Raw genomic sequence first — 15,702 nt, 5'->3', positions numbered from 1 at the left:
CCTGGTGGCCCGGTTGGGCCGAACGGCCCAGGGAAGGGGGATCTTTTGTTTATTTTGTTTGTTTTTGTTTTGTTTTCTATTTTACTATTTTCTTTTATTTCTTCTTTTTTGTTTTATTAAATTTTTGTTTTTATGAAATACCCAAGTTGTACCTAAAATATTATTAATACTTATGCCACTACCATGATTAAGTTGGCAACTAATATAAAATAGTTTGTAATTGTTTATTATTTTACAATAATTTAACTAATTGTTTTTGCTACTATTTTATTCATTTTTGAGTATTTACACACTTTATACAAGTGTGGTTTCTTCATAATTATTACTTAGGATTTATTTGTTCCAGTTTGAATATTTTAGTTTTAATGTTTGAAAACTTTTAATTTTTGTCTTTATTTTAAATTTGAAAATTTAAATTGTTTTTGAATCATCGTGAGATTAACAACAGTAACCAAGGTGACATGGCATCATTAGCATGAAATTACTGTAACTTAATTATCCGGGCGTGACACCACAGTTTACCACCTCGGTCATATTGTCGTAGTGCTTAGGCGCAATCCTGCGCGGATCACATCACCAACACCGTCATCACACCGTCGTGCTGACGGAACTCTCACTCGACCCTCTACCAGATCAAGATCTCGAGGGACGTCATCGTGCTAAACGTGTGCTGAACACGGAGGTGTCGTACGTTCGGTATTTGGATCGGTTGAATCGTGAAGACGTTCGCCTACATCAACCGCGTTACTAAACGCTTTCACTTCCGGTCTATGAGGGTACGTGGACACACTCTTCCGTCTCATTGTTATGCTTCTTCTAGATAGATCTTACGTAATCATAAAAAAATTATTGAATTACTACGTTCCCCAACATACCAAGCAGTGGATGGATTTTTTTTTTGCGTCCGCCGAGCAGTGGATAGATGTGCGCATGTGCTACTCTATTGGACTGAGCGTTTGGGGCTTTGGGCCATGCCGCTATGCATTATGGGCGGCCAACTATGTGGTTGTGGGCTGGGCTATGAGCATATGTATAAAAGAAATTGGCGATTTTGCTGGGCGGGCCACGGTTTTGCCTGTGAGTAGCTCCGCGAGTGCCAACATGCATTATAAAAAAATGAAAATGACTCAGACCTAATATAAAAGGTTCACCAAAAATATACCACAAAACAAAATTTATTATGATCTTTGGACTATCAAACAACCACTATCACCAATAAAATGATCCACTGTGCCACTTCAATACTGCAGCCGGCCTGACGTTATCGATGACAGATGGGAAGTCTTCATGACCACGCTTGTAAGGCCAGCACCCTGGTGTCGTAGAGTCATCGTTGAATCAATCTGAAAAATCCGACACCAAATCTCGCTGTTATGTATGCACGACAGAAAACCCTAACTCGTCGACCTGAGGAGCCGTCAGGAATTTACACTGAAGCTTTGTCTAATCCGCCTCGAGGGGGAGTTTGACGAGAATCGGTGCATGGAAAACTGACTCGAACAATAAGTGCCGCCATTCGTCCAAACGTAACATCTATGAGGACTAACATCCCTAACCTGTCTACTAGTCAGAGCTGAGATATCAGGATTCTTCCTCCTGCCACCAGCTTCCGAAGCAATAGGTAGAGGGGATGCAAGAAAAAAGCTGCAACCTGTGAACATAATGCTTTTCTAGATGATTTTTTTAATTAAACAAAGCTCATAGGGGTATGGTATGTGTTTATGCGTTCATAGGGATGTGTGTATGCTAGCATGTATGAGCATTCGTGTTTGTACTATGTTGAAAAAAAGATGATTTTTTTAGAAGACCGTTACTTTAGATTTTTTTTTTTGACAAGCTGTTTTTTGAGAAGTGAAAAGAGCTGCGGTGATAATATCAATTTTGTTTTTTCATATATGTTTTTTGAGAATCATCAATTTTGTTTTTTTCAGATCCGTCTTGGGGCGGTATATCTAACGAGATGGCCCAACATATTGGTCAACCGAAGGCCCGTCATTCTTGTCACCGTATCATTTAAGCCCAGCCCAACCTAGCCCAACCCAATACAATACTCCGCCGATTGCCACCCAAACAAATCCCCCACCTCCTGTGCCATTCCATCCTCCCCTCCCCACCGAAGCCAACGACCGAACGAACCCTAGACTCCGAGCGCACGAGGAGAGAGAGAGGGAGATCTCCAGGTCGCGGCCATGGCGATGCGCGCGCTGTACAACGAGATCCGCGCGATGAAGGTGCGCGATGTGCCGGCGTACCTCAAACCGCGCCTCACCTGGGAGAACGTGAAGAAGAGCACCGACCAGGCGGTGGACCGCTACATCGAGAAGTACATCGAGACCAGCTCGGTTGACCCGCTCTTCCACGTCTGCTTCGGCGGCATGGCCTTCGCCTACCTCGTGGGCCTGCCCCAGGAGCGCCGCCACCTCGAGCACCTCGAGAAGCACGGCGGCCACTAGATCCGGATCCGCCTCGCGCAGGTTAGGGTTCGATTGTACCATTTCTGTTTCCTGATCCGATCCGGTGGTGCGATGAGATTATTTTCCGGGGATTGAACCCCGTCTGCTTGACGATTGGCGTGTGGTTTAATTTAACTATAAGGTCGCATGGACGTGGTGTGCGGTACGATTAGATGCAAAATGTTCTGGCGGGGTCTGTGAGCAATTGTGCATTTGAATCACTTGTGTAGTGGCAATTGATTCGTCTATATGACCGCCAATAGTGGAACTGTATGCGGATCTGAATTACCTGGGCGTTATCTGTTAATCTGTTTCACAGCCATTTCATTCAGCCAGGGTATAGTTTGGCACTGTCTTCTGAGTTTTACTAGTATATATTGCACCAGCGATGCAAATTCTCAATGAAGACATCCTTGAGCTTTACAAAGTTCGATCACTTATATGGCTTACACTATGCTGTTATAGTTCTCGAATAGCAAATGAAACTGTTGAATGACACATTTGTTGGGTATCATGTGTGATTATAGATCACACAGTGTGTTGCGTTGGCTATGCATAGTTTGGGACTGTGGTGACAGCTGTATCAACCTTCAAGTTACTGCAGGCCATCTTTTTGGATCACCATTTTGTGCATTTATGAAGTTGCATAGCACCATATGATACTTCCAAATAGCGGCGTAAGATCTATTAGCTGTATTCACGTTTTGTGTTAGTAGGTTAGGTCAATGGTTATCAGATGACATGTCAGAAAAATGGTTTAGCAAACCGGTTTAATGTTCTGTTGAACTTCAAATGTGCATATGGATTTAAGTCCTTTTGAAGGCGTTTTGCAGAGTTTGACACTTTTGAGGAATGGAATCATTATTCATTGACATGTGAAAGTCGTTTTGCTCCCTGTGGAAGTGACAACGACTTAAAAGTAGTTTAATTCCATGATAGTTTTGACAGAACCTTTCTTATAACTAAATTGTGTTGGAACAACAGTGTGACTTACATTCTGTATTTTAAGAGCCTAAGACCTATGTACCCGTCTAAGAAGATTGATAAATATAATTATTACGTATTGATACCAACAAAAACAGCGGAAGGATAAACCTGATGTTGCGTTACTCCCTCCTTCCATCTATATAAGGCCTAATGCGTTTTTCGAGGCTAACTTTGACCAAATGTTAGATTAATAATATATGACATGCAACTTACGCAAAGCACACCATCAAATTCGTATGTGAAAGGAACTTTCAGTGATATAATTTTTACATTATGCATGTCATGTACTATTAATATTATCAATAGTCAAAGGCGGTCTTGAAAAACGCATTAGGCCCTATATAGATGGAAGGAGGGAGTAAGTGATATTGTGTGTACTACAGCAGTTATATGTTATGCGACACTATTGAGCTGTAAACATGTGCAATATAGGCATTGTTTTTTTGGCATGAGATGTCTTCTGCACCCTTCAGTTGTCCTCACCACCTTTATCTATGTTGTGCAGGAGAGCTTATCTACGGTTGATTTAGGATGGTTTTCTCCGTTTTTCTTCTACTGATGGGCTACCTGGAGTTGATGTCTATTTGATGGCTGGTTTATTTTGTGTCGGAAGGCAGCAATGGACTGTCTAGTCCACTGTTATGTTCCTCTGTGTCCTGTCATAAGCAACTTCAAACTGGAAGTGCATGCATTGTGATTAAAAATATTTTCAGCGAATTGAGTACAAGTTCTTTGCAGTATACTCCCATTGATTTTGTGTCAATGGTTTTGCATTCTTGTGATGCCTTTTATGTTACATAACCTTGTCTTTCAGCTTTATCCATTGGGCTGTTTTTCCATATCAGTATTTTGCTTGAATCCCTGACACTGCAACCTTTCAACTTAGAAGCGTGTGATACATCGATTCATGATGTTATGTGGTCTTTATGCTCTCCCACTGTTTGGTTGCCAGCGAGAAATCGTAAAATGTACATAGCTGATGAAGGTAGACTGACGAGGTTCCTAGGTTGCGAACTCACAGACATTGTGGGAATGTAGGAGAAGCATTTGCTTATGCTGGGACAAATGAAATTGTTGTGGGGACAGTGGCACGCTTGATCTATGACGGTGGTCAAGCATCAGTGAGGACAATCACTGCCTAGACGATGGTGTGAGGAGCTGGTGCTGCTATGATACACCTTGTTTGGCTCCTGTCATTTGGGTTGGAATTCATGGATTTCATTTCTGTATTCCGAGCGACCCAAATTTCGTCAGCGTATTAAGAGTTCAAGACTTGCAATGCTCAAATCTAACTGAGATGCCACATAAAGGAGCCTCAATGGTGTCCGGATCAGTTGAGATGCAACTTCTTTTTTTGTGGGAAAAGTTGAGATGCCACTTAAGGAGCCTCAGTGATGTCCGGATCAGTGGGGATAGTGACGGGGAGAGTTGGGCTGACAAGTGAGCCTGATCTAACTGAGATGACACATAAGGAGCCTCAATGATGGACAAGTCTAATTTTTTTTATATACTTTTAACATTCGTACTCCCTCTGTAAACTAATATAAGAGTGTTTAGATAACTAAAGTGGTGATCTAAACGCTCTTATATTAGTTTACGGAGGGAGTAGAAGTGTTTTGGAGGTCCAGGAGCATATGACCCGTAGAGCCAAATTGAACATCAGATGTTTAGAGATGCCAAAATAGAGCTTCAGAGTCAAAGGAATCGCAGGAACACTTTGCCTTCTTTATATGGTCCGTAAAAATTGATGCATTGAATGAACTATTTGTTTGGTTATAATCGTACAACGGGTTCACATCACCAGGCACTACAACAAAATGTTAAACAACAAGATAGATAAACAGTTACAGCTCGATTCTGAATTTCTGATATACAAGGCTGTCTTCGTGACCATTCTCACCACCCATATTTTGCTTGAGTCTCCGCTTTCGTGAGGAAGCCCTTGGCACGCCTCTCGGTAAGCTCCATCTCCTTCTGCTTCAGGTCGTAGAAGAGAGAACCGATCTGATGCTTTCTCTTCTGCAGCTTGGAGGGCTTTCCCTTCCCCGAAGGGGCGGCCTACACACGACATAGAACAAATCTTGGGTCAGGATAATACGCACATTGGAGCATCGAGTAATGTCGAAGAGAGCAGCTATGTTCATTCGGTAGAAGTAGCCTACTCTAAATTGATGTCACAAGCAGAAGTTTGGATGATGAACAGCAGCAACAAGACAGGGACATGTGAAAATGGCTGAATGGCTGATGGTTTTGATACCAGGGAGAAATAGGCATTCACAGCTACAATTTTCAAACAATACAGGGAGAACTATATATTCAAGACATGCTTCTAAGTTCTGATAGCGATATGATGAGATCTTCTAATGCACCATGGGTTATACAGTCCTATAGGCCCATATATCAATTATCATCAACCTATATTATCAAAAAGGTCTACCTTTGGTAGGATCATCAGATATTAACAAGACCGTATTTTGACACTAGCCATCCTTCTATTTTTCACCATTGATTTGTAGTTTGTGATCTCAAAGTTCTACTATCCTAGCATATCCCTTTCCTAGACATGGACTGTGAAGACGTAACCCAAGACCACCATTACACCCTACCACATAAGGTCCTGGATTAGGGTGACCTAACACAAGAAAAACAGAACTCTAGCTTGTCTGTATTTCAAATGTATGTAGAAGTCTTCAATTAGAGGGAGTATCCAACACCCAGTTACCCACAACATCAAGAACAACCACGTCACATCATCACCTTATTCTTTTATTCATGCTTACAAAGTAATATTTTAGTTTAATCAACTGAACGCTGTGTGAATCTTGTCTGATTACAGACAGAACCTGCTCTAGTCTGGTCAATTCCATGTAGTGCGATTTTGCTCAGTAAAGCTGACCGTTTGATCCAACAAACTGTACTTTAATATAACCTAAACTAAAGCAAGTTTGTCTTAGCTCACAAGCCCCATCTGGTATAGGCAATCAGCAAACCCATTAAGAGGGTACATACTCAATACAAAATAATAGTTACTCCCTCCGTTCACTATTATAAGATATTCTAACTTTTTTATAAATTGGATGTATGACATGTTTTAGTGTGTTTGTTCACACATTTCACCCGTATGTAGTCCATATTGAAAGATCCAAAACATCTTATGAACGGAGGAGTACATTGTAATAACAACTATGTACTTCGTTTGGTCACAATTTTCTGACACATCAGAAAAAGGGTACAGTCAAATAGTTAGATAGTTCAGACAAATTTATATGACTACATTACGAGTAAAATAAATCTTCTGCAAAATGTCATAATATATTGTGACAACTGAAGTTCAAAGAACTATTCAAACGGAGTAATAGCTTCGATAGTTCTTTACTGAACAGAATGGTAACTTTTTAGAAAAAAGTCCATTTTACTATCCTGAACAAAGTTGGTTCACATAACCCCCTGATCTTTTTTTCTGCTCCTTTCACCCCCTAAACAATCTCATACCGGACAAAATCAGTCCCTGGATGGTTTTCCCCAAGGTCAAAGCGGTATTTGACCAGTGAGAGAGGGGCCCACCTGTTAAAAAAGTCAGCACTGACTAGTCAAACTGACCAGGGGTCCACACGTCATTGGCTTGGTGATTAAACACAAGAGTTAATTAGATGGGGGGCTGTGATCAGTGACCCAAGACTAGCATAACCTAACACTGATCCTAATCTAACCACCGGCGTTAAGGCCCTCGGTGAGCATACGTCACAGCATAGGGCGTGGGAGCTCTGTTCCGGCAAGCAAATGGCCGGTGGATTCGTCCTGCGCGCTCCTGGGCTCGCTCCGCGTAGAATGGGGGTGGTAGCGCGAGCGGGGACGGTCAGACCCTCAGGTATGGCCGAGGACAGCGACGGAGCCGTTCGAAGCTAGGTGGCAGGGCACTACAAGGCACATGGAAGAGGGGAGAGGGGTGCGCCGGCATTAGGCGCTGACCGTGAGCATGCCAGAGCAGTAGAATGGGGTGGGGAGGGCCCATGGCGAGGGCATGGACCTCGCTTGCGGTCGACGGAGTGAGGCATCGTGGGAAGGGGGTTGGACGAAGAGGCGCTCATCAACGACGTGTCTGGAAGATCGGCGGCACCACATGGATCTCGCGGCAAGGTCACAAAGGTTGGGGAGACTCGAGAGGCAACAGATTGATGGCGGCGACTGATGGTCGGAAGTGAGGAAGATGAGCTCGATTCAGTCGATTTTGGGCGTCATCCATCGATTGAGTCGGCATTTGAGCTTTCTAGGGCAAGGAGGCCCTCGTAGACAAGGTTTGCTGACGAGGAGTGGATGTTGGCCGCGTAGATGCAAACGGCTACCCCTGGCAGCGTGCTTTCAACGAGCAGCGCCGGCGGTTGAAGACGACCCAGCCCCTCGCTGGGTTGGGCTGGGCCAAAATTTACAAGAGGTAAGGCCCAGGTACAGTACTTCTTTTATATTTCTTAGATTTTTTTTAAAAAACTGACAAGTGGGACCCACCCGCAGGTCAAAACCACCATTGACCAGCACCACGTCAGCTGCAAGTCCAGAAAAACCACCCAGGGATTTTTTTTTTGTCCGGTATGGGATTGTTTAGGGGGGTAAGTGAACCGAAAAATAGATCAGGGGGTAATGTGAACCACCAACTTTGTTCAGGGTAGTAAAATGGAGATTAGCTAGTATACTTATCGTTAAGTTTAAGGAAATATGAATATATATGAATTGACAAATCATATGGTTCCTTTTGTAACAAAACATAATTATATAGTTAAATACTCCAGTGATGATCTGATGACATTGACAACACCCTTGAAAGCATTACTAGCATAATTACAGCTTGGAGAAGTTATGAGTGGTGACTCTTCACTTGTTAGGTACAGTACTTGCTTTGTTTGCCTTATTGGTGATGACTTGCAAATTTAAAACTAAAACTGTGACAAACACAAACCTATTACCAAGAATAATTGCTGGGGACTGGTATCAGGGCCTAAATTGAATGGACAATGCTGCATGCATACTACAGTAGCGGTGTATCACTTGACAAAATAAAAACACAATTATCTAACATTGACTAGATAGTAGTAATGGTGGTGGCTATATAAGGTGAAAGAAAACCAAAGAAAGTACAGTGAACTGAGCACAATAACAATGTAGCAAGAGCTAAGCAAAGGTGATGCCAAGTTATCAAGGAATGATTTGTCTGTACCTGGTAACTAGGACCAAAGGCCATCCCCGTGAGCTTGGATTTGTCCTCCCTCGGACGGTTCTTGACCAGTTCTGCCTGATTCACCTCTATAATCTCCATAGGCATATCCCTACTACCTCTCTTCACTCCAATCCTGCCCAATTCTGGTGGCAGTGCCGGCTCCGGCATTGGTGGCGCTGCCATTGCCACAGCCTCAGCACTGTAACCTCCAGTATATTCCCCTCCACATGGAGGCGCTGTCGAATGCTCGTATCCACCACTGTGCTCCCCGCCATATCCATTTGCATACCCACCACCTTGCTCTACTCCATATGCTCCATACTGTGGTTCAGCCCCATAATTCAAATTGCTATTCGGATCCAAACCATAATATGCATAATAGTTTGGATCCCATGCATAGCCTTCGTACCCATTAGCGTTTCCAACTCCAGCATCATAGCCCTGGTGTTGGACGTCTCCAGCTCCAGCACCAAGATCCTGTTGTTCTTGCTGCTGCTCCGGAGCAGGCATGCCGTCCTCATCGCTGCTTTCCTCAGGATCGTCCTCGTCCGCAGGGCCAGTATCGGACCTTTCTGGCGCTCCTCTGTTGACAGCCGAGCTAGAGGGGCCAGCAGCACCAAGATTTGACCTCTCCGGCCCGGCGGTGTCTACGGCCGACCTCCTGGCCGCGCCGGAGCCGAAGCCAAGCGAGTGCCTGGGCGCCGGGAGGAACGAAGACACCGGCCCCGATCCAGCAGACGGGGGCGGGGGCGCCTCGCTAGCGCTGGGACGGCGCTTCTCGGCGTCATCCTCCTCGTCCGAGCTGACCCCGGTGGTCTGGCGGATCGGCGGCGGGCGGAACTGGACGACGCGCTTAGGGTTTCCGGAGGAAGCGGAGGATTTGGGAGGCGGGATGGAGGAGAAGGTCGGGGCGGATTTCGGCGCCGGGAGTGAGGAGAAGATAGGCGCCGACTTGGGTTGCGGGAGCGCGGAGAAGATGCTGCCGGCGGGCTTTCCGCTGGCCTCGCTGCGGCGGGTCGCGGGAGCGGGTGTGGGGATGCTCTCGTCGGCGTCTTCGTCGGAAGAGGCGTAGGTGGCAAGAAGCGAGTCCATGTTTTCGGCGCGGTCGGCGGGGGCAAGGGGCAGGGGGCAGGCGGCGGCGTCGGCTTTGGGGTTTGTTTCGAGTTGGAGTTGGAGTCGTCGACGGTGAGCGGAGGCGGTGGTCGCCTGGTCGGGATGGTACGGAAGGGGGGCGTGTTCCTGGGCTTCGGCGGGGTACCTTTTATGTAACGGGCTGGGCTTCACATGGCTGAAACCTTTTACCAAGCCCTAAAGAGAGGCCTACACTATGTGGGCTGACCTATTTTTGAGACTCTCTTTCAGCCTCGGTTGTTTTTTCTCAAACGATAGCTTGCCTCTTAGGCTTTTAGAGCAATTTTTTTAATAATTATCTCCTCCTTTATTCATTTATTAGAATTTTTACATCGTTTATAATCATAGAAACCACCGCCTCCGGGGTGACTCCATCCACACATTAGGAGGAGAGAACGTAGCTAACCTAACTAGTTCATAAGCTACCTGATTACTCTCTCTATTACAGTGGTCATAAATAACAAGATTAAGATCTCTAAGAATCTCTCCTTATATGTGTGTTCAGGAGATCTTCTATAAAAATATTGGGTATGAATGAAAGGTGTGCGACTGTAGCAATTCCTTTGTAAACTTCTCCATAAACTTTACCCTAACACGTGAGTCGCACAGTGACTAATTTCTTTTCTCTTTCTCATGTGTCCACGTAAGACATCGGCGAAGCTATGGCGACCGTTGACATGGCAGAGTCGGTGGTGGCGAAGCAGCGGTGGTGTGGCGTAACAGCGAGCGGCGACGACGGGGAGTCGCGTGGCGGGCGTGACGATGGACGACGGTATGGTGGGTAGTAGCTATGGCGGCGGCATGTTGATGTGACATGGGTTAGAAAATTATGGGAGATTTGAGGAGATATGGGATGTTTTTAGGAGAGATCAATTTTGGGGGGAGGAAGGGGTAGTAAAACTTGTTGGGACAGTTTTTTTGACTCAATTCTTCCTATACATACATTTTTTGGAGCAGGGAGAATGTCGGAGATGCTCTTGCGTTTGGATGCATGGGTGTTTGACAAAACACGAAAAACGAATGCGTATGGCCTTCTCTTGCTGTAGAAAGACTAACGGCATGCTTAGGGCGACTCTAGTGGTGTGTGTCAAAACAAACATACAATATGTTCATGGACACGTTTGGACATGTATGCGGACAACGAAAGTGGGTCTATCATCCAATCCGCTGAATGTTTGTCTTTGTTTTTCTATATTCGGAACACGCAAAATAACTAAAGATAAATATTAAAATTCAGACATGAAGTTTTCAATAAAATAGTTTAAATTAGAATTCAACTTATTCAGACATATTTTTATACTCCTCATTCGACGAGCCATCTGAATCGTTCACTTTCCTACAAAACAATCACAAAAGATAGATCAGACAATTTGTCAAACACATAGGGCAAGGTGCGGTCCGAGAATAGTTGGACGTACCGTACCGGTGTTCGAGGCGACAACAGTGTCCAGGGCGGCGAGACGGTCGGGGAGAAGGTTTGCGGCGGCGGTGGTGGCGCTGAGGTGTTAGGATGGCGGTGGAGCTTGGCCTCGATGGACGAAGGAGGAGAGAGGAGTGGTAAATGGCTCGCCCGATAAATTGGGAGGGGGGGGGGGGATGCAACAGGACTCCTCGTATCCATCCTGGATATGAGGGGCGCCGGTCAACCCAGACGTATAGTGTCAGTTTGAGGAGCCCGATTGGGTCACATTTTTGTGATTGGTTAGATGCTCTAATTATGAACGCCTCAAAAGCAGATGCTTTAATTATGAGATAAAATCGAAAGTCTCATTCTGATTGTGAGCTCAAATGCACCTTGATGAACAGTAAAATTGAAAAAATAGTAAAAGAAATTATGTTTTTTTTGCTAAATTTTGACAAATATTTTGTATGCTTGACAAATTTTAGCACAAAATGACATTCCCGAAAATTGTGGCAAAAAAACAAAAATTGATAGTCCAAAATATTTTTTAAAACTATTCTTTTTGGAGCATCAAATTTTTTTTGCCATGCCTTCTTTGGATGTGATTTTATTCAGAAACTTTGCGAGCATACAAAATATTTGTCAAAGTTTATCAAAAAAATACTCATTTTTTTACTGTTAAGCATGATGCATTTGAACTCGGGAGCAAATACTCCACGTCCAAATAAAATTCATTTTCCCTGAAGAAAAATTAAGGGGAGTACAGCAATACACAAGAGTAGTAAATTGCAATTCAATTTCCATGTTTTCTGGAGATGGCCCGTCCAGACCATCCATTCCTCGAACGAAATATTCACGGCAAGCTCCACCACCACCCGTACAGAGTACCAGGTCCACGCTCGCTCTCGGGGAGGACGGTGTGTGTGCATGCACTTACTCAAAACCGATGGCGAGGGCGAGGGCGAGGCGAGGGGGAAGACAGACAGACAGCGACCGACGAGGTCAGCCGGAACCATGAGCTCGATCCCTCTCCTGGAGCAAGTACGCCGCGGCGATTTGTGGTTAGCAAAGATTAACGTCGACAGCCACCAATCGAACGCACACGACGTGCGAAGCCAACGGAGGCCAGCACGGAAGGTATCATCGACATTCTTCGACCACATAAGTCTTAACCAAGATCAACTTTAGTTACTCTATTTAATCATAACGCACAGGCAGTCAAACTCTCCCATCCATTCGGGTGTGGACCTTGTCTCGCGCTTCCTAACCACAAGATCTTTTTGCCTCCACCCCCCCAAAACAAAAAATATAATAAAGATGGGAAGATCTTTTGCCCCCATGATGAATTCATGATGAAGGAATATTAATAACAATATGTATAATCGTGCTTAGAATAAGGCGGGGGAAATTAAACAAACGAACTTTGCTTCACATGTTACATTCTACGTGTAATTCTATCTCGGGCTCGCTTCCTTCCTTGTTCGGCTCGTCATCGGGAGGGAGATGGGCCCGGGCCGTGGCCGTGGCTCAGGAGCACTCGGCCCAGCCCTCCTCGGCGGGGGCGGGGGCGGGGGCCCTGACCGCGGTGCGCGCCATCCACGACGCCACCGTGACCACCAGCCTCGCCGGCACGTGCGAGCTTGCCTCCAGCCGGCGGAGCAGCGCGGCCTCCGCGCAGCCGGATCCGGCGACCTCCGACCAGAGCGCGGCGGCCATCGCGACGCGGAGCGGGACGCGGGAGGCGGAGACGCCACGGCCTAGCGCCCGGAGCGCGCCCGCGGCCCTGGCCGCCCGCCGGCGTGCCGTTCCCGCCGCGAGGCCCATCCGCTTGGCCCACCCCTCGAGGACGACCTCCGCCCGCGCTCGCCGGTGCTTGCACCCGGCCCTCCTCCTCCCCGCCGCCCGCGTCGCCGCGGAGGCGGCCGCGCACGAGTCGGCGGTGGACACGCAGGAGGAGCTGGAGGACGACTCCGAGCCCGAGCCCGAGCCCGCGGATCCGGCGTCCTCGTCCGCGGCCGCGTGGACGAGGCGGCGGCGCAGGTGCCTGGAGGCGAGGAAGTTGGCGCCGTGCACCTTGGCGTCGCAGGGCACGCAGAGGAACGCCGAGTCCGCCGCGCAGTGCACCGCCGCGACGCCCCCGCACAGCTCGCACCCCGCGATCGCGCCCTCGCACCTGTCGCCCGCCATTACGAACAACAATTTTCTCTTCTCGGTCCTCCGCCTGCAGCCTCTAGGCGGGGGGTGGATGGATCGCTCGCGGCTATGAAACCAAGCCCGCCGGAGCTAGCGTGGCCCGCGCGTTCCGGGAAGGAGGAAGCCAGCGGCGACCGCGAGTCGGAGAGGGAGGACGGAAGACCTGTTCTCTGCGCGGTGGTCGGGAAACCGCGGCGTGGGGGAGGAGGTGAGGTGAGATGGGAGAGATGGGTTTGGACGGACTTTGGAGTCGGCAGGCAGGTCGGGTGGAGGATATTTAAAGAGGCCCCCTGGCCTGGGATGGAGACCAGTGGCTCCTAGCGGGGAAGCGTAGTCCTGCTCCTGCTCACCGGGGCCGTGCGATTGATGAATCGGCGGGCCGTGGAGAAAAAGAATGTGGAGCGTGCGGTTTTCCGTTTGGGAGTGTGTGGACGGCGGGGGTCGGGGTGTTGGGTGGGGCTAGATCTTATTTGTGGCTGACGTTCCCCGCCGTGTTGTACACCCAGATATTTTCCGCCGATGCAAGTGGGCAGTATTCTGGTAGAGAGTATGGGGGCTAGCTGGCGGCCGGTGCCGTTGCCGCCATAAATGCAACTCAACGGAGCCGCTTGATCTGAGATGGAGGGTCAGGATTTGATCAGTCCTCTACCGTAGGGATTAGGACGTAGCCTGTCGTCCTGTTCTATTGGATCATAAATCCGGGGGCCAGGGTCGGAGCACTGGACATACGCGCAATTATGGGACTTATGGGATGTTTTCTGGTAACCTTGTGAAACGTAGACAATTGCCCTTCGGATCGCAGATCCAGCGGCCCTGCTGCTCCGGGAACACCAAATGTGTGCTCTTTACACCCCCTGTGGTAGCTTGCTGACCTTATCTTAGTCGGTTATCATTTTAGCCTCGGTGGTCATTGCCATCGAGTCCCCATCGCTCCTCGTCCATCATCTCTCCTTCTTCCTCCTAGCTCCTTACGCTCCCCTCCCCATCCCGCTCATTGCGTCGAATGGACATGAATTAGGGTGTCACACATGTCTGTATGGCAGATTCAAAGTTTTGAGTACAGCGTAGACACACATTTGTTCATCATTAATGAGTTTAGTTTCACTTATTGAAAGAGTCAGATACAATCACACAACAACTACATGTGAGTCGAGCGGGGGAGCTACAAGATTGACGAAATCATCAACTATTAGCGAAAATGTCACCTTAGTGAAAGATATAATCCACCGCAACACATGATACTTCAAAATGTGTTTTTTTTAAAGGTTCAAACTGTGATTTAATTTAATTCATGTTGAGTTGAGGTATAACCACACGGTGGATGTAGTATCTATGGCCCATGATGTATTGTCATACCATATACTCCCTTCGTCCGAAAATATTTGTCATCAAAATAGATAAAAAAAGATGTATTTAGAACTAAAATATATCTAGATACATCTTCTTTTACCCATTTTGATGACAAGTATTTCCGGACGAAGGGAGTATCATGTAAGTTGATAAATTTGGTTAGAATGCTTGAACTCGACACACCGTTCAGGCCCTACGATGGTAACTCAACCGCTAAAACACTATTCTATGTTCCTATAGTTGAAGCTCGTACTTGCCAACGACATGGCATATACTTCATGTTTCTCTAGCCTATCAACTCTCACATCCGTTCTTGTCACAACCATTCTATCGTAAAAAAGAAATAGCACTTGTAATTACCACTTGTGATCAAATCCTATCACTCAGGTGTTGTTACCATGGGACACTTGGAGTATTCTAAGGCCTCTTGTTTGATGTGATGTGAAGAGTATAATATGGCTTTGATAAGCGGCCACGGTTAAAGGACACATAAAAACATATGTGTAGCTTGTGGCACAATCAAATGGCTACGGGAGAGGCAAAGCGGGCCATTGGTTTTGGTGGCACGAACTAGTCGAGCGATCCATGTCCACAAAACCTTAGCCCCACTCGGAGAGTTTATTATTCTCATTCTGGAAGGAGAACTCACAGATTACTTTTTGGTTGCTTCGTTTGCTATGTATCCTATTTGGGGTTGGATTGAAAATATATAGATATGTATGATGAGATGTGATGTTCTCTTTATTTCGTTTGGGCCATTTATTAATTTGAATTTGAATGGTGTAAAAACATGAATTTTAATATATATTTGAATTGGGCCTACTTGAATTCTCAAGTTTTGAATTAAATAATAATATATGTTCAATTGGAGTTTGTATGCAAACTTATGATGAATCGGCGAAATATTTTTTGTTTAGTGAATTAAGTTTTAACGGATGGGGTACTTGACCCAAAGTATAATTACAAAAAGGGGGAAC

The 15,702-nt window shown here is 46.4% G+C and overlaps 3 protein-coding genes across 3 annotated transcripts; 1 reads left to right on the top strand and 2 right to left on the bottom strand.

The window, feature by feature from the left end:
- Window positions 1-2,067: 2,067 nt before the first annotated feature.
- LOC119316332 lies at window positions 2,068-4,236 on the top strand. The gene is made up of 2 exons (XM_037590644.1): window positions 2,068-2,474; window positions 3,946-4,236. Exon 1 carries the CDS (start codon window positions 2,190-2,192, stop codon window positions 2,451-2,453), a length of 264 nt encoding a protein of 87 aa, XP_037446541.1. The 5' UTR covers window positions 2,068-2,189; the 3' UTR covers window positions 2,454-2,474; window positions 3,946-4,236.
- A 926-nt stretch (window positions 4,237-5,162) lies between these two features.
- Window positions 5,163-9,741, bottom strand: LOC119316330 (translation initiation factor IF-2-like). Its single transcript, XM_037590643.1, has 2 exons — window positions 8,650-9,741; window positions 5,163-5,498 (listed from the first exon to the last, which is right to left on the bottom strand). The coding sequence occupies exons 1-2, from the start codon at window positions 9,739-9,741 to the stop codon at window positions 5,337-5,339; spliced, it is 1,254 nt and encodes a 417-aa protein (XP_037446540.1). The 3' UTR covers window positions 5,163-5,336.
- A 2,750-nt stretch (window positions 9,742-12,491) lies between these two features.
- Window positions 12,492-13,730, bottom strand: LOC119316329 (B-box zinc finger protein 32-like). Its single transcript, XM_037590642.1, has one exon. It carries the CDS (start codon window positions 13,367-13,369, stop codon window positions 12,710-12,712), a length of 660 nt encoding a protein of 219 aa, XP_037446539.1. The 5' UTR covers window positions 13,370-13,730; the 3' UTR covers window positions 12,492-12,709.
- Window positions 13,731-15,702: the final 1,972 nt, after the last annotated feature.

Source organism: Triticum dicoccoides, chromosome 6A, assembly GCF_002162155.2.
Source record: "Triticum dicoccoides isolate Atlit2015 ecotype Zavitan chromosome 6A, WEW_v2.0, whole genome shotgun sequence".
NCBI classification, from domain to species: domain Eukaryota; kingdom Viridiplantae; phylum Streptophyta; class Magnoliopsida; order Poales; family Poaceae; genus Triticum; species Triticum dicoccoides.
Note: the sequence above shows the minus strand (reverse complement) of the source record. Positions and strands in the feature narration are given on the sequence as shown.

Bases quoted from the DNA above. Each gene is read 5' to 3' on its own strand.
- LOC119316332 (XM_037590644.1), top strand. From the start codon at position 2,190: ATGGCGATGCGCGCGCTGTACAACGAGATCCGCGCGATGAAGGTGCGC.
- LOC119316330 (XM_037590643.1), bottom strand. From the start codon at position 9,741: ATGGACTCGCTTCTTGCCACCTACGCCTCTTCCGACGAAGACGCCGAC. The intron at 5,499-8,649 runs GTACAGACAAAT...TGTCGTGTGTAG, and splicing joins CCTTTGGTCCTAGTTACCAG to GCCGCCCCTTCGGGGAAGGG.
- LOC119316329 (XM_037590642.1), bottom strand. From the start codon at position 13,369: ATGGCGGGCGACAGGTGCGAGGGCGCGATCGCGGGGTGCGAGCTGTGC.